Raw genomic sequence first — 22,603 nt, 5'->3', positions numbered from 1 at the left:
CTTCCTAGGGTGAGCTGTATGTCTTGGAGGTGCTGCCTGTTGGTTGTGTTATGTAAAATAATAAATAATTTATAATGCTAACTGAAAATATCTGTTTTGGTGGACAAACATATATGGAAGTGCTTGACAGGCACTATATTGAGACATAATCAAAATAATGCCTTAAAAATGTGGCAGAATAATATGAGCCTATTTTTTTTTTTTTGTCAGGGAGCTTTTCAGTGAGTCTTTGCTTTACTCCAGAGTATTATTTACCCACTTTAAGAAATCCTTAACTGGTGCATCAGTGTGAACCATAATGGAGGTATACAATGATTCTGTGAATACTTAGCTACTTCATTTGAAAGCAGTTTTTCTGATGTACTGCCTTGTTGCTGATACCAGCACCTGCTCAAGTAAAGAATCACATGAAGCTTTGCACCATGTGGCCCTTTCCTCTTGTCCATCATAATGAAAATAATTTTGAAAGGTATAATGAATTTCATGCACCGCCTTAGAAAGCTGAAGGTGTTTCAATGTACTAACAAATGCCAGTTTTGATTGTAGCCTTGAAGCTATGATGTATGCATGGAATTTAAAGAACTGCATCTATATACTCAATAATATAACATTAGTGCTTGATGCTATGAATTGATACAACCTCTGCAAATTATTTCGTTTTAAAGCAGAGACTGTTGGCTTCTATCATGTGGACTCTACCTGCTTTTCCAATTTTTAAATGAGAAATGAAAACTTATATAAACAGAAGCTTGGGTCAACATTCCTCTTGTCAATTTGAATATTTCTGCAGTGAAAAAAAAAATTATAATCTGCTTTACAAGACAAATGCTGCAGTGACCTGCCCTTTATGGTAGTAGAATGGTGGGGCTTTGCATGATGTATGTTTTCATTGTTTTCATTAATCTGCTTGCATGTGCCTGTTGAGAGCAGGATGACTTGTCTCTGCATCAGTTATAAAGCAATACTTGTTTTCTGGTTCTTCTGACAAATAAGTATTTTTGATGGAATTTTTATTTTTTTTCCCTTTGACTGCTAAACCATAATTGTCTGAGACAGTTTTGTGAATATGATCTGTAAGTACACACTTCGGATTTGTGTTGTGTGCTGTTTAGTCTGCTGTATTTGCTCCTTGGTTGTAAATAGCTAAAACTGCCTAAATGCTTTTATTGTAGGGCAAATGAAATGTCAGGCAAATGATAGTGGAGATGAAGGTCTATCTGAGGGGTTACCCAGAACAAATCAGTCAACCAGATGGATCACAACTTTGGGTGTTAAAAAAGAAAGAAGGGTAATTGTAGCAGGTGATTCCCTTTTGAGGGGGTGTAGTGGTTTGGTTCAAAATATTCACTACTTACTTATTTTCCTTCTATGAGATAAGACTTAGGAGAAAGCAAAACAGGTTCAAACTTAAACGGTTGCGGTACAAAAAAAGAGTTTTATTACTAATAGAATTAAAAGTAAAATGAAATAACAAGAAATTAAAGCAAACCCCCCCCTTCCAGCACTTCTCTCCTTTTACCCAACTCGCACAAAGGGTAGCAGAACATGGGATGTTAGTTAGTGTTGCAGTTCTTGATGTCTCTTTCATATGCTTAAGGGAAAAAGGGTTTTCTTCAGCTGCACATGGTTCCCAAACTGCCACCAACAGCAGACCTGCCCGGAAAGAAACAATCTGCTGTGATGTAAAACATCTCTTCCATGAAAAAAATCTCACAGTTCCTTCACACTGCAAAACATGAGCCATCACATGGGGTTATTAATCTTTTTAAGGATGAGTTATTTTGGCCTGAACACAAAGGGTTTCTTTGCCACAAGTCTCTAAAAAGCCTCTCAATGCTTCTACGTAGCCTGGCATAGGCACTCTTCACAATTTCCATGGGCCACACGTGAACTTTTCATCCCCCTATGTACTTCATCTAGATTAAAGAGACAAACAGTTTGCGATATTACAGTTTCTTACCACGGCATGCAAGAAGTTGTTTAAGCTACGCGCGAGAATCGCGGCACCGCCCTCTTTTCATCCGTCGCCATTTTTAGCTTCGTCTCATATGACTCACTTTGACTCTGAAACTGCCATGTTGAAAAGTGTTCTTGTTCAGGCTTTACGGTAGAGAAAGTCTCGCTCCCTCTGTGCTGCTGGCTGCATGGTGTCTTCTTCAGTTTGGCACGAAGTGTGCTGGCTGTAGACAGGAGGCTACGCTGGCTCCCCTTGGCTCCGCCGGCTCCGCGTGGAGAGGAGACCGCCGGTCCCAAGAAGCCGCGCCGGACGGATTTAGCTGTGTGGCAGTCCATGGCTGATTTTAGCTTCCCCAGGGTCTATGCTGCAGCGTGGGGGGGGGGGGACGCAGGGGCCCCGGCCCGGTAGGGCCCGGAGGCCCAAAGGCCCCCCCCCACCTTCCGGCAGCCGAGCTGGACCAGAGGCAATCCCCGCCTTTCCGTGCGGTTTAAATATGTAAATTGTGAGAAGCGTCATTAGTCTAAAAGACTGTCCATCAACTCAGGTTCAACCACTACAGGGGGAGCACCCTGTATGCCAATCGGACCCGTCTCACAAGGAAGTCTGCTGCCTCCTTGGGGCCTGGGTGGGAATGTTGATCTGTTGGAGGATAGGAAGGCTCTGCAGAGGGATCTGGCCAGGCTGGATTGATGGCCTGATGCCAATTGTATGAGGTTCAACAAGGCAAAGTGCTTGGTCCTGCACTCAGGTCACAATAACCCCATGCAGCGTTGCAGATGGGGGGAAGAGTGGCTGGACAGCTGCTTGTCAGAAAAGGATCTGGGGGTGCTGGTCAAGAGCTTGCTGTATATGAGCCAGCATGTATCCAGGTGGCCAAGAAAGCTAATGCCATCCTGGCCTCTATCAGCAATAGTGTGGCCAGTAGGACCAGGGAGAAGAGCTTGTTGCCCTGTACTCGGCACTGGTGAGGCCATACCTAAAATCCTGTGTCCAGTTCTGGGCCCCTCACTACAAGACAGACATTGGGGTACTGGAGCAATTTCAGAGAAGGGCAACAAAGCTGGTGAAGGGTCTAGAGGGTAAGTCCTATGAGGAGCAGCTGAGGGAGCTGGGGTTGTTTAGCCTGGAGGAAACGAGGCTCAGAGTAGCCCTTATCATTCTCTACAACTACCTGAAAGGAGGTTGTAGCCAGGTGGTCAGCCTCTTCTCCCAGGCAGCTAATGACAGGACAAGAAGACAGAGCTTCAATTTGCACCTGGGGAGTTTCAGACCGGACATCAGGAGGAATTTTTTCATGGAAGATATTGTTAAACATTGGAATGGACTGCCCAAGGAGGTCATACAGTCACCATCCCTAGAGGTTCAAGAAACAACTGGATGTGCCACTTAGTGGCATGGTCTACTTCACAAGGTGGTGATCAGTCAAAGGTTGGACTCGATCTCCGAGGTCTTTTTCAACCTTAATGTATCTGGGATTCTGATTCTGTAACACCTTTTTATGGGTAGGGTTTTCAAGCTGATAGCTGTATACAGCTGTCTTGTATGCAGTTCAGAAGCATGGATAAACTGTTTAGTGGAACTATTAATCGCAAACATAAATGACAGTCAAATAAACATACTGATGAAGCGGTACCTTTAAAAATATCAATCTTACATATTGATATGGAAAGAAGGTGGTTTTGTTCTTTCACCCCATAGCTTTTATTTTGTGAACTAAATTAACTGAGCATTGACTATAAGGGTAATATCAGAAGAAAAAGGATTTAATTCAAATGCAGAATATAAGTAATGAGTTTTCCTTCTAAGACTACATCTGTTCTTGTAAGTACTAGAGTAGTACTATTAAAATGTGACTTTGATTAAATCTTCAAATAGGGACATTCAGAAATTTCAATTCTTAAGCTTGAATTCAAGTTTTGCATAGATATGTCTTTCTCACTTAAAGAAGAAAATCAGAAAACATTTGCTGTCCTTAGTTAAAATGCTTTGACCTCAATGCAATGGATATTTTGGTTACATTTTAAAACTGATCTGTTAATTAAGTCATATCCAATTAAACAGAAAACAGAATGAGTCTCTACTGTCAAACTGGCTGTAGTAAAAGCACATTCCAAGTCATCTTAATATTTGTAGTGTATGATCAAGTAAACATCGAAGTTACCAGGAAAACAGTGAAGTTTGGTTTAGATTTGCATTTAGAAGAAATCTAAACAGAGGTGTTTTATGATGCTTTGAAGTGTTGGAACTCTTACAAAATGCTCTCTTGAGGTTTATGCTAATTAAACACTTCTGAAATTAAATTATAGTATTGTATGCCTAAAACTCAACTTTTCCTTTAAAAATGCTTTTATTCCCTTACCTCCTCTGTTTTCACTTGTCAAGCCTTTGAAAGTCTTAAAGTCCATATAAAGAGCCAAAAAGCCCTTACTGGAGTATTCGCAAAAAACCTAATCAAAGCTTCATTATTTGTTTTGTTATATTTGAAATTCAAATCCAGTGAATTAAGGCATAATCTCTGTACTGTAACACAAGTGCAATGCAATTCAAAACGTGGTCCAGTATACCAAATATGTTGCTGAAGTTAGGTATACTGCTTAACACTTGAACTAATATTCTAGAAGAGCCCTGTGTATCCAATGTGAATGTTTTAATAAAAAGCTTATTCCAATAGATATTTTAAAGCTATGCTTTAAAACAAATAGTAGTACTAATTGTTAACAATTTGACCTTTTAGCACTTCTGTCACTACACTTATGTAACTATATTTCTAGCACTCTTGCTCTGTATAAATTAGCTTTAAATTCATTATTTATAGCAGAAATTTCTAAATGCATCTTGCCTTATATTGTTTCACTATAAGCTGTCATTAAAAAAACTTCTATCTCTGCTATTTCAGATAAGTTACAATATTTTTATTTTTTTGCTTAATTAAGCAGTTAACTTACAATGTGCCTTATTAAATCTTTTGAACTTATGAGTGTCCTTTTTTCTTTTTCACTCCTTTCTGCTCTCACTCTCTTTCTCTCTCTTTTTTTTCTTTTTAGTTGATGATTACTTAGCCATTTTCCACCAAGACTTAGAATACCCTTTTCTAACTATACTTGCATTTTTTGATAATTTTCATTTTTCCACTTTGCTTCTACTTCTGATACTTATTCCTCTTTCTTCTGTTTCCTCAATTCTTTGTTGTCTTATACCTCATTCTTTAAATGGGCCAGATAGAAACTGACTCTTGGCTCTGTTTTACTTGTTTTTGCTGGGTAATCTCATTCAGTCACGTTCATTCAAGAATTATGTTAACAATTCTAGAAGTCACATTTTTCTTTTAAGTCATACTTTAATTTTTCCAAAAGTGTGTTTCTCTGCCACTGCTCCTTTGTAACCAAAATATACGTTTTGTCCTGCACACTTGCAGTATTGTATAAATTCTCGTTTTAACTAACTCTTTGTGTCCTTTCTCCTTTCTTTTAATACTCTGTAAATTCATTTGCATCTTAATTTATCAGCACTTTCTCATCTTCCCAAAGCCTATGCCATTTTCAAATTTTCTACAAAAGTCCAACAGCTAGAATTCCATTGCTGCTTCTTGCTTGTTCCATATCATATGTTCTGTCTCCCCTTCTCCCTGCCCTGCCTGAATTGCTCTGCTGCTGCAGTATTTCTTATTCTGTCAAAGATCCTTTACAGTATTCTCTGTCTACTTGATCAAATCTATTAACAGTATTTCAGATATTGCTCTGAACCATCCGTTTCTTTTGTCAGAGAAATTTTGCAACTGACACGTTGACAGAGAGGTGAGGATGTATAGTATAATATTACAAGTAATTCTTTATTCATGGTCATGAGGTATCCCATTCAAATTGGGGTACATCGAATGTGATTTCACACATGGTTCTTTTACCTTTCAAGTGTTCAGATACAACATCATTTGACCAATCATTAATTAACACACGCATATTAGTGTTTTGCAAAGCAACTATAATTCTATGGCATCATTGTCCATCTGATTTTTTTCATGATTGAGATGTGCCTAGAGTGGGTCTTCCTACAGTTACTTGTCTATGATGCCAGATAATGGGAGGGTTTCACAGAGGTGTTAGAGGGGCTAGGATAATGTAATTATCTTGATAGTCTGGGGCTATCCTTTATTCTTCAGCATGGGGTCTGTCCTTCTCCTTGCAATGAGCTGGGGTCCTTTAGTCATTTGAACTTAACCATGACTATGCAGTATACAATGTTAACTATATATCTTAAGAATTATAGAATGGTTTGGCTTGGAAGGGTCCTTAAGGATCATCTAATTCCACCCCCCCTGCAATGGATACCTTTCACTAGACCAAGTTACTCAGAGCCCCATCCAACCTGGCCTTGAACACTTCCAGGATGGGCCATCCACAACTTCTCTGGGCAATCTGTTCCAGTGCCTCACGACCCTCACAGTAAAGAATTTCTTCCTAATATCTAACCTAAAGCTGCCCTCTTTGAGTTTAAAGCCATTCCCCCTTGTTCTATCACTACATACCCTTGTAAAAAGTCCCTCTCCAGCCTTCTTGTAGATCCCTTTCAGGTACTGAAAGGCCACAGTAAACTCACCCTGGAGCCTTCTCCAGGCTGAATAACCCCAAGTCTCTCAGCCTTTCCTAATAGGAGGGGTGTTCCATCCCTCTAATCATCTTCATGGCCCTCCTCTGGACTTGCTCCAACAGGTCAATGTCCTTCCTGTGCTGGGGACCCCAGAGCTGGATGCAGTATTCCAGGTGGGGTCTCACCAGAGCAGAGTAGAGGGGCAAAATCACTACCCTCAACCTTCCGGTCGCACTGATTTTGATGCAGCCCAGGGTACAATTGGCTTTCTAGGCCACAAGTGCACATGACTGGGGCATGTCCAGCCTCTCATTCACTGGTATCCCCCAAGTCAGAATAACAATTTAATAGGGAAATTAAAGGAAAAACAAAATGAAAACACTGGTTCAAACTCACAGAGTCAGGATACAACCTGACACCCTGTTAGTCAGGGTGGCGGTAGCAGTCCAAAAAAATAGTGGCTGCAGTCCTCCTGAAGTGGTGGATGTGGTTCTGTTGAAGTGGTGATCCTGTAGAAAGGGTCTGCTCTTCCTCAGAAGGTCCAGTGGTGGCTATGTAGCTCCTTTCCTCTGGGAATCCAGTGGAAAGGGTGTCTGTGGTGTTCGGAATCTCATATTATATCCAGGATGGAATGCTTGGTTCCTCCCTCTGGGTGGAGCATCTCACAATGGGATGATGAGTCATGAGGCCAGGCATTGATGGGCTCATTAACAGTCCGGAGGGGGGAGGCAAGGAAACACTGCCCCACCTGGTTTCAACAGCTCATGAGGATGGTAATAGAATACACTGCAACCCAGGACAGGGGTACCATGCCTCCAAAGCACTTGCTTTTCCAGCCCCAAGATGGTGTTACGGGCAGTAGCATGAGGCACAGGGTAGGTCTCCAACCATCCAGTAGTGGCTTCTACCATTGTGAGCACATAGTGCTTGCTTTGGTGCATTTGAGGCAGTGTGATGTAATCAATCTGCCAGGCCTCCCCATACTTGTATTTGGACCATCGCCCACCGTAGCACAGCGGTTTCACTCGCTTTGCCTGCTTAATCACAGTGCATGTCTCACAGTCATGGATAACCTGGGAGATAATGTCCATGGTTAGATCCACCCCTCGGTCTCGTGCCCACCTATAGGTGGCATCTCTGCCTTGATGACCTGAGGCATCACGGGCCCATTGAGCTAGGAACAACTCTCCCTTGTGTTTCTAATCCAAGTCTATCTGTAACACTTCTATCTTTGCAGCCTGATCTACTTGCTTGTTGTTTTGGTGTTCCTCATTAGCCCGACTCTTGGGGACATGGACATCTACATGGCGGACTTTCACAACCAGCTTTCTTACTTGGGCAGCGATGTCTTTCCACTCTTCAGCAGCCCAGATTGGTTTTTTCCTATGCTGCCAATTAGCCTTTTCCCACTTTTCCAGCCATCCCCACAGAGCATTGGCTACCATCCATGAATCAGTGTAGAGGTAGAGCTTTGGCCACTTCTCTCTTTCAGCAATGTCCAGGGCTAGTTGAACAGCTTTGAGTTCAGCAAGTTGGCTCGATCCACCTTCTCCTTCAGTAGCTTCTGCAACCCATCATGTGGGACTCCATACGGCTGCTTTCCACTTTCGTTTCATCCCTACGATGCGACAAGAACCGTCGGTGAAAAGAGCGTAGTGTGTGTCTTCTACTGGCAGCTGGTTGTATGGTGGAGCTTCTTCAGCACGTGTCGCTTGTTCTTGTTCTTCTTCATTAGTGAGACCAATGTTTTCACCTTCAGGCCAATTTGTGACTATTTCCAAAATCCCAGGGCAATTCAGTTTTCCGATATGGGTGTGCTGTGTGATGAGAGCAATCCATTTGCTCCATGTGGCATTGGTGGCGTGGTGAGTAGAGGGAACCTTTGCTTTGAACATCCACCCCAGCACCGGTAGTCGGGGTGCCAGGAGGAGTTGTGCCTCAGTGCCAATTACCTCTGAGGCGGCTTGGATTCCTTCATAGGCTGCCAGGATTTCCCTCTCTGTTGGGGTGTAGTTGGCTTCAGACCCTCTGTAGCTTTGACTCCAAAATCCCAGTGGTTGACCTCGAGTCTCACCAGGCACCTTCTGCCAGAGGCTCCAGGACAGACCATGGCTCCCATCTGCAGAGTAGAGCACGTTCTTCACCTCTGGTCCTGTCCTGACTGGGCCAAGGGCTACAGCATGAGCGATCTCCTGCTTAATCTGGGCAAAGGCTTGTTGCTGTTCAGGGCCCCAATGGAAATCATTCTTTTTTTGGGTAACCAGGTAGAGAGGACTCACGATCTGCCTATACTCAGGAATGTGCATCCTCCAAAAGCCTATGGCACCTAGGAAAGCTTGTGTTTCCTTCTCGTTGGTTGGTGGAGACATTGCTGTGATCTTATTGACGACCTCAGTGGGAATCTGACGCTGTCCATCTTGCCATTTCACTCCCAGGAACTGGATCTCTCGAGCAGGTCCCTTGACTTTGCTGTTCTTGATGGCAAAATCAGCTTCCAGGAGAATCTGGGTGATCTTCTCTCCTTTCTCACACACTTCTGCTGCAGTGTTCCACCACACAATGATGTCATCAATGTACTGCAGATGTTCTGGAGCCTCACCCTTTTCTAGTGCAGTCTGGATCAGTCCATGGCAGATGGTGGGACTGTGCTTCCACCCCTGGCGCAGTCGGTTCCAAGTGTACTGCACACCCCTCCAAGTGAAGGCAAACTGAGGCCTGCACTCTGCTGCCAGAGGAATGGAGAAAAATGCATTGGCAATGTCAATAGTGGCATACCACTTCGCTGCTTTGGACTCCAGCTCGTACTGGAGCTCTAACATGTCTGGCACAGCAGCACTCAATGGTGGAGTGTAGCAGGTTGGGTTTGTAACCGGGCAGAAACACCAATTTAGTGTAGTGGTTTGGTCCAAAATACTCATTACTGTTTACCTTCTGTGAGATAAGAATTAGGAGAAACGCAAAGCAGGCACCAAACTTGAAAGAATATAAAGAAGTTTATTAACAGACCTAAAAGAAGAAAAAAAAATCATACCACACCTTCAGAACTCTTCTCCTCCCCCCCGCCCACCTTTCTCCCTTCTCCCAGTGACAATGTTAAAAGACAACCCTTAAGATGTTCAGTCTGTTTACCACTTCCATAATAACCTTGTTCAGTCCATTTAGGAAGAGGAGTCTCTCTGCTCGCATGTGAGTCCCTTCCCACAACTTGCAGCTTTTCCCGCAACTGCTTTTGAGGGTCCACTCTTGAAGTTTTTTGGGGTACAATTTTAAGGTTGAGCCGTTCAGAAACAAAAGTTCTCTTCACCCATCTCTGGGAGCATTTCATCTCTAAGAACAGAGGCCCTTCTCCTTCCCTGGGAGCAAAGGATCTTCCTCATCTTCATCTTTAGGACTATCTCTCCCTGTTCAAACTTCTCATGAAATTACAGCTGCGTTAGCATCTGCCTATCTCAGCACAGGTGCTTTTGCTTACAAGTTGAACACTCCACCCCCCATATCTTCATGAAATTACAATGGGTACTCTGTTACATCATAGCTTTACAACAGAATTTCAGCTTTAAGCATCTCCTCTTTCTCTTCCCTCAGGTTTTCAGCTCTTCACAGCACCTAAAAGGGTTCATCTCACCTAGGCCTTGCAGCTGGAATGTTGCTTATCACTGTTGGTCACATGACCTCTGTCGGGGGGGGGGGGGGGGGGGGGGGGGGCGGGGAGCCGAGCGCCCGGCCTGGCCCGAGCAGGGCCTGGGCCGGGCCCGCTGGGCCCCCACATGGGGCCCGCAGCCACCTGTCCCAGCACCAGAAACGAGACAGAGACTCTACCTCAGGGTTTCTATTCTTAAGTGTGCATCACAGAGGCGGTCACAACTTTAAGTGGCTTAAAGAATTGTCCATATTCAAACTGGCCAGCTGATCGGTTCTGTCAGGTCACAGAGGAAGCTGTAAGCACCCCTTTGCAAGAACATCACTTCTGGGACTATGCTTGCTAACCCATGACATGGAGTCACTTCATTCAAGGCACGATAGTCCACAGTCAATCTCCATTCTCCTTCTGATTTGCGCACAGGCCAGATGTGGCTGTTGAAGGGTGAGTGGGTTTTGCTGATCACCCCTTGGCTCTCCAGCTCACGGATCATCTTGTGGATGGGGATCACAGCATCTCGAATTGTCTGGTACTGTCGACGATGCACTGTCGAGGTAGCAATTGGTACTCGTTGTTCTTCCCCCTTCAGAAGGCCTAGTGCAGATGGGTTCTCTGATAGTCCAGGCAAAGTGTTCAATTGCTTAATGCCCTCTGTCTCCACAGCAGCTATTCCAAAAGCCCACTTGAGTCCCTTTGGGTCTCTGAAATACCCGCTTCCGAGGAAGTCTATGACCAAAATTCACGGGGCCTCTGGACCAGTCACAATGAGATGTTTCTTCCACTTATTTCCAGTCAGGCTCACCTCAGCTTCCACCAGGGTCAAATTTTGTGATCCATCTGTTATAATGATGCCTTTTCCTGGTCTTAAAATCAAGAGTCATACACGGTTAGAAGGGGAAAAGGGATTTTACCTTGGTATTTATTTTAAGGATCCTTAGGTGCACACATCCAGGTCAAATGCACCAAAATGCACCCCGCAAAATGCCCCCCAAAAGATCTGGTATAACATTATAGGTTTTGCTAATTAGCATATCTATCAAAGATTCCCCAATGAGAGGCTCAAGCGAGCTCCCCTCCCCAAGGAACCCTCTCCTGGATGGTTCTATCTTAGTTTACAGAATGTGTTCTGGAGGGGACCTTGGGGTTTGGGGCACACTGATCCCTAGCTACGAAGCTTCTAAAATGTTTAGTCTCTCAGCTTGACAAACAAGTCCAAGAATGTAGGCAAAAAGCACTAAGAATACAGAAGTTGTAAAAAAGGTGTAACAGGTATTAAAGAAAAGGCAAAAAATCTTCACGGCATCAACACCAGCAATAGAAACAGATTCTACCCCACATCTTGCGATGGGATTATTGTACACCGCGCACCAGTGTCAACCAAGGCATCGTATTTTTGTGGTTCTGATGTACCAGGCCAATGAATCCCCACAGTCCAAAAAACGCGGTTTTCCCTGGCCTCTACCTGGCTAGAGGCAGGGCCTCTCTATGCCTGGTTATCCTTCTTTCCCTGGGCATACATCTTAGAGGTTCCTTCAAGGGGATCAGACATGTCGTCTTCTCTTCCATCATATCTGGCAGTTCAGCTATGGGCAACTTGAGCTACTTCCTTTTTGGTGGAACTTCCTTTCTGAGTCTTGCGCTCCTTCAATTCATGCATTCATGCTGCCAGAGCAGAAGTGGGTTGTCCCTCCCACCTCCTCATGTTTTCCCTACTATCATACAGGAAATACCACAGCTCACTTCGTGGGATGTACCTTCTCTCTATCTCTGGGGAACGTCTGCGTTTGGTAGCAGAATCTCTGATCTGTACTGCTGAGATTTGGAGAAGGGCCTCTTTAATCTTCTTCTTGAGTTCCTGGTGATTCTTCTCCATCTTCTCTTCCACTTTCTGCAGACGTGTTTCAACAGCTGCAATTCTTGCATGTGTTGGGCCATGCACGGAATCTGCATATGCTCGGAGCTTCATCACCATATCCTGCACGGTCTCATTCCCACTGTCATCCGGTTTCATTATTGCTAAAGCAGAAGCATATTCTTGTGGCCCAAGCCGTATGAGTTTTCACCACATCACTGGGTGAACTCTGACCCTGTCTGGACTCCTCAGTCCTGGGTCATTCATGTAGACAATCTCTACCACTGCTAGGTCTCTCAGGCATTGGATCCCTTGTTCTATCGTCTTCCACGGGGTTTGCTGCATATAGAAATCATCTGCGCACAGATATCTTTCATTCATGCCTGTCAAAACCCGTGTCCAGAGACTGTCAGATTCAGCCCTCCTTATTATCGCTTGGTCGATAGCTGGATCATGTGACAGAGATCCCAAATGCCTGGCTTCAGCACCATCCAGCATCACATCATCTCCTGCCGCATCCCAAATACGGACCATCCAACTCATTATGGATTCATCAGACCGTCGGGTAGAGTCCTTTCTTAGGCCACGAAGGTCCTTTATGGACATGGACTCAGTAATGGTTTCTGTGCCTGAGTCAGTGGGTGGCTTTGAGGTTCCTTCCCCTGCATCATCCTCATCTTTCACTGGACGATCAGTTTTGGTTGTGTGCTTTTTCCTCGTGACAGGAGCCACTGTCAGTGCCTTAGACTCTCCATCTGGTTTGGGCTTGCTGTCTGGTTTATCTGCAGCCTGAGTGACTGGGGTGTCTTCAGGCTTTGCTGATTTATCTTCGTGTCCCTCTACCTTTACCTGCTGCAGTGTGTGATAGGCATGTGCCAAAGCCCAACATATTGCAATGATCTCTTTCTCATTAGACTTGTCATTGTATTTCTCTTTCAGATATTTTGCCACCTCAGATGGGTTCTGAATTTGTTCAGGGGGGAAATTCCAAGCTATTGGGTCAGAGAATTTCTTCAGGCCCATATCCTCCCATTCCCCACACCACTCAGGATTTTCCACACCTTGGTCAGGTGTCTCATCAGTTACCCTGGAAATCGGAGCTCTCATTCTAGACAAGCTGCGAACCACATAAAGGAAGCTTACCAGATAAAATACCAGGAAGGTGGTCTCTTTAACATCCAGGGGAAACTGAACATTCTCAAAAGAGAACGTATCAAATTTAAAGGGGATGGACATGAAAGGCTGGGAAACCCCGTCTCCTCCTCTTCTAACAAACTGGGTGCAATTACTAATAAATTCCCAAAACAGGCTACTGAAACTAGGACTGGGATTAGGACGGAGAAACCACATATCATACACACTTCGAACAGCTGCCTGTACCTCTGTTGACTTCTTATAAATCATTATCACTGAGCACAGCAAAATAGAAATACGGATTCGTGTCCCTGCTCGGCAAAAGTTACGTATCAGGGACAAGATCGGAGCAATCTGTGGATAGGCAAACAGGCCTAGGGACCAGAAAGACATTAGTACATCAAGCCAGAGAGACATTATGAACTCAACCAACATGATGAGTACTTTACCCCAACACAAAGTAATTAAATTCAAACCAAAATGTAATTAGTACAGGTTTTTTCACTTTCCTTTGAGCCTCACGTTGGGCACCACTAATTATTTGTGCTGGTTTGGACAAATTTGGAGGAAAATTTCCTCTGATAGAAGGCAGGTTACAACCACCCCTCCCCTACCAGGTTCGGGAAAAAAGAAATTTTCCTCAGAGGAAAGTGAAAGCGATAAAAACTATTTAACAAACACACAGGAAAAGGATAATAATGCTAAATAATAAAACATCTCGCTGTGGAGAGAAACCTGGGGAAATTTCAGAGTCCTTCCGTAGGTGTGGTCTCTCTCCTTCTCCTTGGAGCTGGGTTGGTGTGGGCCCACCCCGGGGCCTTGGTGGAAAATTCTCCCAATGTGTTCTGATGTTGAAACAGTCCAGAAGAGAAGAAGGGAAAAAACCCGAAGTCCCAGGAAAACAAAGTTCAACTCTCCATCTCCCTCTGGAGAAAAGGAGCCAAAAACTGGCTGAAAAGCAAGAAGGGTGCTTCCTCTGCTCTTGCTGCTGCAGCAGGACACAGAGGAGTATGTGTATCTATGTCCTTGAACAGCTGCTTTGAAAAGTTCACTCAGTTTTTTTTTCCTCTCCCCCCTCTCGGGCTCAGTTTAAAGGCACAGAAAGGCACAAAGTTAATTTCTGGGCATAGAGCAGCGATAGGGGATACACATCATAAAGTCACCCCAAGACATTAAGTCTCATGAGATTCCCATGGGCCCATTTTTTAAGCTTGTCCACGTCCCTCTTCATGGCATCTTGTCCTTCAGGTTTGTCAACCTCACCACTCAGCTTGGTGTCCTCTAAAAAGTTGACGAGGGTGCACTTGATCCCTTCATCTATGTCATTAATGAAGATATTAAATAAAACTGGTCCCAATACAGCCCCCTCAGGGGCACCACTAGTCACTGATGTCCATCGGGAGTCTGAGCCATTGACCACTACCCTCTGGATGTGACCATCCAACCAATTCCTTATCCACCAGTCCACCCATCAAATCCTTGTCTCTCCAATTTTGAGAGAAGGATGTTGTTGGGGACCATGTTAAAGGCTTTACAGAAGTCCAGATAGATGGCATCTGTAGCCCTTCCCTTGTCCTCTGATGTAGTCACTCCATCATAGAAGCCCACTAGGTTTGTCAGGCAGGACTTGCCCTTGGTGAAGCCATGCCGGCTGTGCTGAATCACCTCCCTGTCCTCCATGTGCCTTAGAATAGCTTCCAGGAGGATCTCTTCCATTATTTTCCCAGTCACAGAGGTGAGGCTGACACATCAGTAGTTCTCAGGGTCCTCCTGGGATGAAGAAAGTTCATAGAAATGAATACTATAAAGACTGGTACGGTAGTTAGGGAATGAGATTTTCCAACACTGTCTTACATTCTCTTTCAGGGTTTTTCTTCTCCTTTGCCATGTGTGGGTCATTTTATGTTAACCTTTAGGAAAATATTCTTCTTACAGTTCCTCACTGTCTTCTTCTGTTTTACTTGTGAGGACATTTGTCAAACTTAATATTTTTTGATATTTTTCATGCTATTTTAATCAATAGATATTTTTCATTTTTTTGCATTATTTAATTAGTTACTCTTTTAGGGGTACACAATAAATTGCAGATAACTACTTTTTTTCCAGATCAACATGATAACAAAAAAAAGATTCATAGTAACTTTACAGTTACTACATCAGCATCTTAAACTTCCAGACACAATCCAAGTTATTAAGCCCTAGCTGCTTCCTGACAAGAAACAAATGGGCTAGTTTAGAGGAGATATTAAACTTGCTTTCACTAGTTCTTTTTTTATTAAAAGCCTCAACGCTCTACTTTTGTGTGTGGTTTGGTTTTTAGACTGAATCTGGCTATGCATCAGAGTCAAGTTTACGACGCCACGGCTCCATGGTGTCTCTTGTTTCTGGAGCAAGTGGATACTCTGCAACATCCACCTCTTCATTCAAGGTTAGTGAATAACATTTTCTTAGTATTGGTGTTTAAATAACACACAAAACTAGAAAGTAAATAAGCTATGTGAAGACTTGTTCACACAATTATAAGAAAAAACCCTAAGCAAATCTTTGGTTTATTATAAGTGTTAGTAATTCAGCATGTAATGATGAACAGATCATACAGGAAACTTTTTAATGCCTCTATGCAGTTAACCCTCTTAAATTATGGCAAGGAAATCAAACCTGTTGGAGGATTTATTAGTCTTTCTTAGCATACTTTTGAGAAAATCAGGGCTTCTAAATGAAAGGAAATGCTGATTTTGTGACTTGACAAATGACAGCTTTCTTTGTTTCATGTGTATAAACATTTAACATTTGAAATTGGTTGGGGCAGAAGAGGAGCAGCACAAGAAAGGAGGGAGTAAAGGCTAGAACAAAGATCTTTAACTAGAACTGACTGTTTTCAGGCAAATAGGTATAAACCTCATAGTATGTAAGATTGTGTTTTTAACAAACTTTTATTGAATGCTCTAAAGTAGCAGATAAAGTCAAGATGAAAAATTGAGACCAGTGGACAAAATGAGTAAGAAACACTTTTATACAGTTTCTTATGTTGTTCTAACATTAACAGTATTTCATAGCTGCTGATATCTGAAATTTCTTTGGTGTGCTTAAAGAATTTGCTCTTCATAATTGCAGAAATCCTTTTTTCTTGGCATTGAACTATTGCTGAGCCTGTAGAAGCATTTGAGCCTTTTTTTGCTTGTATTTTCAGAAGGGCCATAGCTTACGTGAAAAGCTTGCAGAAATGGAAACCTTTAGAGACATTTTGTGTAGACAAGTTGATACTTTACAGAAATACTTTGATGCCTGTGCAGATGCAGTTTCCAAAGATGAACTCCAGAGGGATAAAGGTAAAACTGTAATTGAGAACTATTATCTCCATAGAATTTAACTTTTTACACAGTAATAGCTCTTGAAATAGTTACTATAGCATTTTATACCATATAAATGAAGTATGTATATTAAATTTAGTCTTTAGTAATGGGATCAATCATAGATATTTCTGCATACACTGTGTTAACTATTTTCACTTCAGAAGTTGGATTCCCATAAAAATCTGCTTAACTTAAATATTGACCTCTAGCTGTCAATTGTATAAATGATCTTTTAAGCATTTGATATTATATAACAATAATTGTTTACCCCATAACATGAATTCAAGTTTGTTTACTGCTGTGTCTCTGTCATGGTTTAACTCCAGCTGGCAACCAAGTACCATGCATCTGCTTGCTCACTTCCCCTTCACTCCCAATGGGATGGGGAGGAGAATCAGGAAAGAAAATAGAAGCCATGGGTTGAGAAAAGAACAGTTTATTTGAAACAAAGTAAAAGATAATAATAATAATAATAATAATTGTAATAAGAAGGAGAGGGAGAGAGGGAAATATAACCCAAGAAAGACAAGTGATGCACAATATAATTGCTCACCACCCACTGACCGATGCCCAGCCCATTCACTAGCTGTGATCAGCCCCCTCTTCCAGGTAACTCCCCCCAGTTTATATACTGGGTATGACATTCTATGGTGTGGAATATCCCTTTGGCCAGTTCGGGTCACCTGTCCTGCCCATGCTTCCTCCCAGCCTTTTGTGCAGCTCCTCACTGGCAGAGCATGAGACACTGAAAAGTCCTTGACTTAGGTAAGCACTACTTAGCAACAACCAAAACATCAGTGTGTTATCAACATTATTCTCATACTGAATCCAAAACACAGCTCTGTACCAGCTACTGAGAAGAAAATGAACTCTATCCCAGCCAAAACCAGTCTCTTATCTTTATTTTGAAAAGCAATAGGTTATTAGTTTTAATAGGAACAATACATTCTTTAAAAAAGGCAAAGGTTCTGCTGTAATGAATGCTCCTGAGATGTATTGCCTGTAGCTTGAGCACTGAGTGCACACTGGAAGTCCTAGTAGACTCAGGTGTGGATGTCTACATCTCTCTGAATTGTTCTTCCCAGAGCACAGCTTGTTGTATTCATGCACTCTTCTGAGGCATTAATATTCATTCCCACATTTGTTCTGGCAGCCTGAAACTTTTGATAGTGAGAAACCAATAGATAAGTACCATTCCACTTCTTTGAGAACTTTCTAGTGTAAAAGAGTAGATAGTTGATCAACTGTGGCTCCTTGCTTATCCAGTTGTAACACCAAGATAATGTTCTTCTTACCATCAAATCAAGTGCTAAATTTCAACATTGAGCAAATGTTAGTCTCCTGATGGTTTCTGAAAGTAATGTTGATAGTGGTCAAAAAAAAAGAAGAGAAGGTGAGAGAAGGTGTGTGTCATGACTTATAGGAAAAAATCTTAAATGCTGCTTAGCCATGAAGATGCTCTTAATTCTTTTTTGCATACTAAAGACTTGGGAAAGCTTTCTCACTCCCATAACACACACTTTCTCACATTTAGTGGTAGAAGATGATGAAGATGATTTCCCTGTGATGCGTTCTGATGGGGATTTTTTACATAACAGTAACAGCAGTAAGGAAAAATGTAAGTGTGTCAACTTTTTCACTGAAAATTCATATGAATGGTATGATGTCTGATACAAGATGGGTATTTATGTTCTTTTCTAAGCAGAAAATGACAAGATAGTTATTTGAATGTATGTGACGGGACATTCTTATTCGTGTTAAGATAATCATGAAAAGCAGTTAAGGAATTATAATCTGAGTTATTCTTAATTCACACAAATATTAATGCAAGACTGTTAAGCTGGAATTTCCTATTCTGTGTCCAAAGCCATTTCCACTACAAAAATCTGTTGAAACAGCTGCATCATTTGTATACTGTGAACTGAGATTTGTAACAAGCAATTGCAGTTATTCTTGCAAGTATTATCTGCTTTAGGAGTGTGGTGAAGCACAATGCTTTTCCAGTTTGGTGTGCTCCATTATGGTTTTTCTAAATTCTATGTCTATGTATTGATTAAGTCAACATTGTTACTGAATATCACTCATCCTAGTTTTAGCACTTTTTAAAACTGTATTTTTCAGTGTTATGCTGAACAGAATTCTGATTTTTATTCTTATCTTAAATGATCTGGTTATAGTCGTTGTACTCACTGTATCCATTCAGTAAATGTGAACTCCTCATGCAAGTCTTGCTTTTTTAGAAATCTGATACATCTGGCCTGCCAGAAGTTGTATATGCATTTTAAAAAATTAATTTGCATTCTTCTTATACTTTCTCTTGTTTCCTGGCTGAAACAATTTCCATATTGACATTCTATAATGGTTGACAATTCAGTATTTGTTAGACTTTGGTTCACAAAATTTTGAAGCAGTACAGTTGCAAATCCAATGGAATCTCCAAAGGAAGTACTTAGCAAAAGCATTTTTAAAATTGTAGACACTTTCTTCAAGAATCTGAAAAATATATGTGCAAAATAAGCCTTTTCTGTCTTCTGTTTTCTTTTACCTGGCTCTAGTTCCCCATGTGTTGCATGTTTCTTTACTGTATTTAAGTTTTCTTTCTAGATTGTTGCCAAAACTGTTAGAAGGAAAGGAATTGGAAGGAGTTACAGTATACTTCCAGAGAACTAAAAATATGACTAGATTTTTTTTTCAATCATATAAAGTGCTTGCTCTGCTAAAGATTAATTGTAGTGCTCAGGAGAGGGTATTTCAAGGACCCAAAAGGGCAGCATTGGGCTTTTGGGATAGCTGCTGTAGAGACAGAGGAAATTAGTTGAATACCTTGCCTGGTCTCTCAGAGGACCCTTCTGCTGTGGGACTGTTGAAGGTTAAAGAAGAACAGGTACTGATCACTACCACAACAGTGCACCGTTGATAATACTGCACCAACCGGGACTCCGTGACCCCCATCCATGAGATGATTCATGAACTGGAGAGCCAGGGAGTGGTCAGGAAGGCTTGCTCACCCTTTCATAGTCTTAAATGGCCAGTGTGTAAGTCCAGTGGAGAGTGGAGGCTGACAGTAGACTATCATGGCCTGAACGAAGTCACACTATCCCTGAGTGCTGTTGTGCCAGACATGCTGGAACTTCAGTACGAACTGGAGTCCAAGGAAGCTAATGGGTTTTTCTCCATTCCTTTAGCAGCACAGTGCAGGCCACAGTTTGCTTTCACCTGGAGGGGTGTGCAGTACACCTGGAACCAGCTGCCCCAGGGGTGGAAAAACAGCCCCACTATTTGCTGTGGACTGATCCAGGCTGCACTGGAAAAGGGTGATGCTCCTGAACACCTGCAGTAAATCGATGACATCATCATGTGGGGCAACAGAGCAGAGGAAGTTTTTGAGAAAGGGGAGAAGGTAATACAAATCCTCCTGAAAGATGTTTTTGCCATAAAACAAAGTAAGGTCAAGAGACCTGCCAAGGAAATTCAGTTTTGAGGAGTAAAATGGAAAGATGGATGTAATCAGATTCCAGTGGATGTGGTCAACAAAATAGCTGCTATGTCCCCCATGACCAGCAAGAAGGAAACACAGGCTTTCCTAGGTTCTGTGGGTTTTTGGAAAATGCATATTCCAGAGTACAGTCAGATTTCAAGCCCTCTCTATCTTGTGACACAGAAGAAAAATGATTTCAAATGAGGCCCTGGACAAGAACAAGCTTTTGAACAAATTAAACAGCAGATTGTTCATGCAGTAGCCCTTGGGCCAGTCAGGACAGGACAGGATGTAAAAAGCATGCTCTACACTGCAGCCAGGGAGAATGGTCCTTCCCAGAGCCTCTGGCAGAAAATACCTGGGGACACTCGAGGATGGCCCCTGAGGTTCTGGAGTCAGGGATACAAAGGATCCAAGGCCTGCTACACCCCAACTAAAAAAGAGATCCTGGCAGCTTATGAAGGGGTTCGAGCTGCTTCAGAAGTGATTGGCACCAAAGCACAGCTCCTCCTGGCACCACGATTACCAGTGCTGGGCTGGATGTTCAAAGGGAAAGTCCCTTCCGCACATTATGCCACTGATGCTACATGGAGTAAATGGGTCATTGAAGTGTTGCGGTTCGTCCCCCCTGCCATGTAGCCCTGGGGAGAGGCACGGGGTTTCCTTAGCCCCTGGTCAGCCTCGTTCCCCATTGGTTGTTTGGTGTTCCCCTGCGCGGGGAAGGACCCTCGGGTCCCGTGACTGTGGCAGTTCCTCGGCAACCTCTGGCCGTGCAGCTGGAGAAATAAACATCTCTGAAACATCTATCAAGAATCTGTCCATATATATTTCTTTTCCATGGGCCTCCTTGTTTGATACATCGTGTTACAGTATTCCCCACTGTAGCAGGTCATGCTGTTCACACAGCTAGCTTGAATAGGAAACCCCAATCACTCAGGGATCTTGAAGATCATCATGAATTGGCCTGAAGAAGAAAATTTTGGACTATCATCAGAAGAGGAGCAGGTGACACATGCTGAGGAGGCCTCACCATATAATCAGGTACCAGAAAATGAAAAGTGACATGCTCTCTTTACTGACAGTTCCTGCTGTATTGTAGGGACAAACTGAAAATGGAAAGCTGCTGGATCAAGTCCTATGCGGTGAATTGCAGAAGCTACCGAGGGACAAGGTGGATCAAGTCAGGTTGCAGAGCTGAAAGATGTCCAGCTGGCTTTAGATATCGCTGAGCGAAAGAAATGGCCAACGCTCTACCTCTACACTGACTTGTGGATGGTAGAAAATGCTCTGTGGGGGTGGCTGGAGCAATGGAAAAAGACCAATTGGCAGTGAAGAAGTAAACACACCTGGGATGCCAAAGTGTGACAAGACATCACTACCTGGGTAGAGAAGTTGGCTCTAAAAGTCCATCGTGTAGATGCGCACATACCCAAGCGCTGGGCTACTGAAGAGCATGGCAAAAATGGACAGGTAGATCAAGCTACCAAGGCTAAAGTGTTTCAGGTAGATCTGAACTGGAAATATAAGGGTGAATTATTTCTGGCTTGATGGGCCCACAATGCCTCAGGTCATTAAGGAAGAGATGCAACATACGGATGGGCTCATGATTGAGGGGTGAACTTATCCATGAACACCATCTCCCAGGTTATCCATAAGTGTGAAATATGTGCTGCAATCAAACAGGCCAAGTTGGTAAAGCCTCTGTGATATGGGGGATGATGGCTAAAATATAAATATGGGGACGCCTGGCAGATCAATTACATCACACTCCCGCAAACCTGCGAAGGCAAACACTACATGCTTACAGTGGTGGAAACAACCATGGGATGGCTGAAGATGGATCTTGTGCCTCACGCCACTGCCCAGAACACCATCTTGGACCTTGAGAAGCAAGTCCTGTGGCCACATGGCACTCCAGAAAGATTTGAGTCAGACAACGGAACTCATTTCAAAAACAGCCTCATAGACACCTGGGCTAGAGAGCATGGTATTGAGTGGGTGTATCATATTCCCTATCACACACCAGCCTCTGGAAAGATGGAATGATGTAATGGACTGTTAAAAACCACATCGAAAGCAATGGGCGGTGGGACCTTCAAACATTGGGATCTACATTTAGTGAAGGTCACCTGGTTAGTTAACACTAGAGGCTCCACCAATCAAGCCGGCTCTGCCTAATCAGAACCTCTGCATACTGTGGAAGGGGATAATGTCCCCATGGTGCATATGAGGAATGTGTTAGGGAAGACAGCTTGGATTAGTCCTGTTTCAAGCAAAGGCAAACCCATGGGCATGGGATTCTTTTTGCTCAAGGACCTGGGTGCACTTGGTGGGAAATGCAGAGGGACAAACATGATGTGTACCTCAAGGTGATTTGATATTTGGGTGAGAACCATCTGTAATGTTGAATTCCATATGTAATATGGGTTGTTGAATGACACTGACACTGTATGTCGTAAATACCATGGACAATGAGTATGAACTGGTCCAGTTGCACCAGTCATGGACTAAAAGAATTCAACAAACATCTTGGGGGTATTTCCAGTGACTGCTGAAATAATACCTGTACTTGTGCATAGCTATATGTATATATATGTATATAGTT

At 42.9% G+C, this 22,603-nt stretch overlaps 1 protein-coding gene across 1 annotated transcript in view; it reads left to right on the top strand.

Annotated features, from left to right (window-relative positions):
• The window catches only part of LOC116437438 (ceramide transfer protein-like), a 230,223-nt gene that overhangs the window by 164,223 nt on the left and 43,397 nt on the right, over positions 1–22,603 (top strand). The window contains exons 4-6 of the mRNA XM_032095083.1: positions 15,488–15,595; positions 16,358–16,496; positions 18,055–18,138. Of these exons, the coding sequence (XP_031950974.1) occupies positions 15,488–15,595; positions 16,358–16,496; positions 18,055–18,138 (331 nt within the window). The remainder of the gene's footprint in view (positions 1–15,487; positions 15,596–16,357; positions 16,497–18,054; positions 18,139–22,603) is intronic.

The sequence above is a fragment of the Corvus moneduloides genome, chromosome W, assembly GCF_009650955.1.
Source record: "Corvus moneduloides isolate bCorMon1 chromosome W, bCorMon1.pri, whole genome shotgun sequence".
Lineage (NCBI taxonomy): Eukaryota > Metazoa > Chordata > Aves > Passeriformes > Corvidae > Corvus > Corvus moneduloides.
Note: the sequence above shows the minus strand (reverse complement) of the source record. Positions and strands in the feature narration are given on the sequence as shown.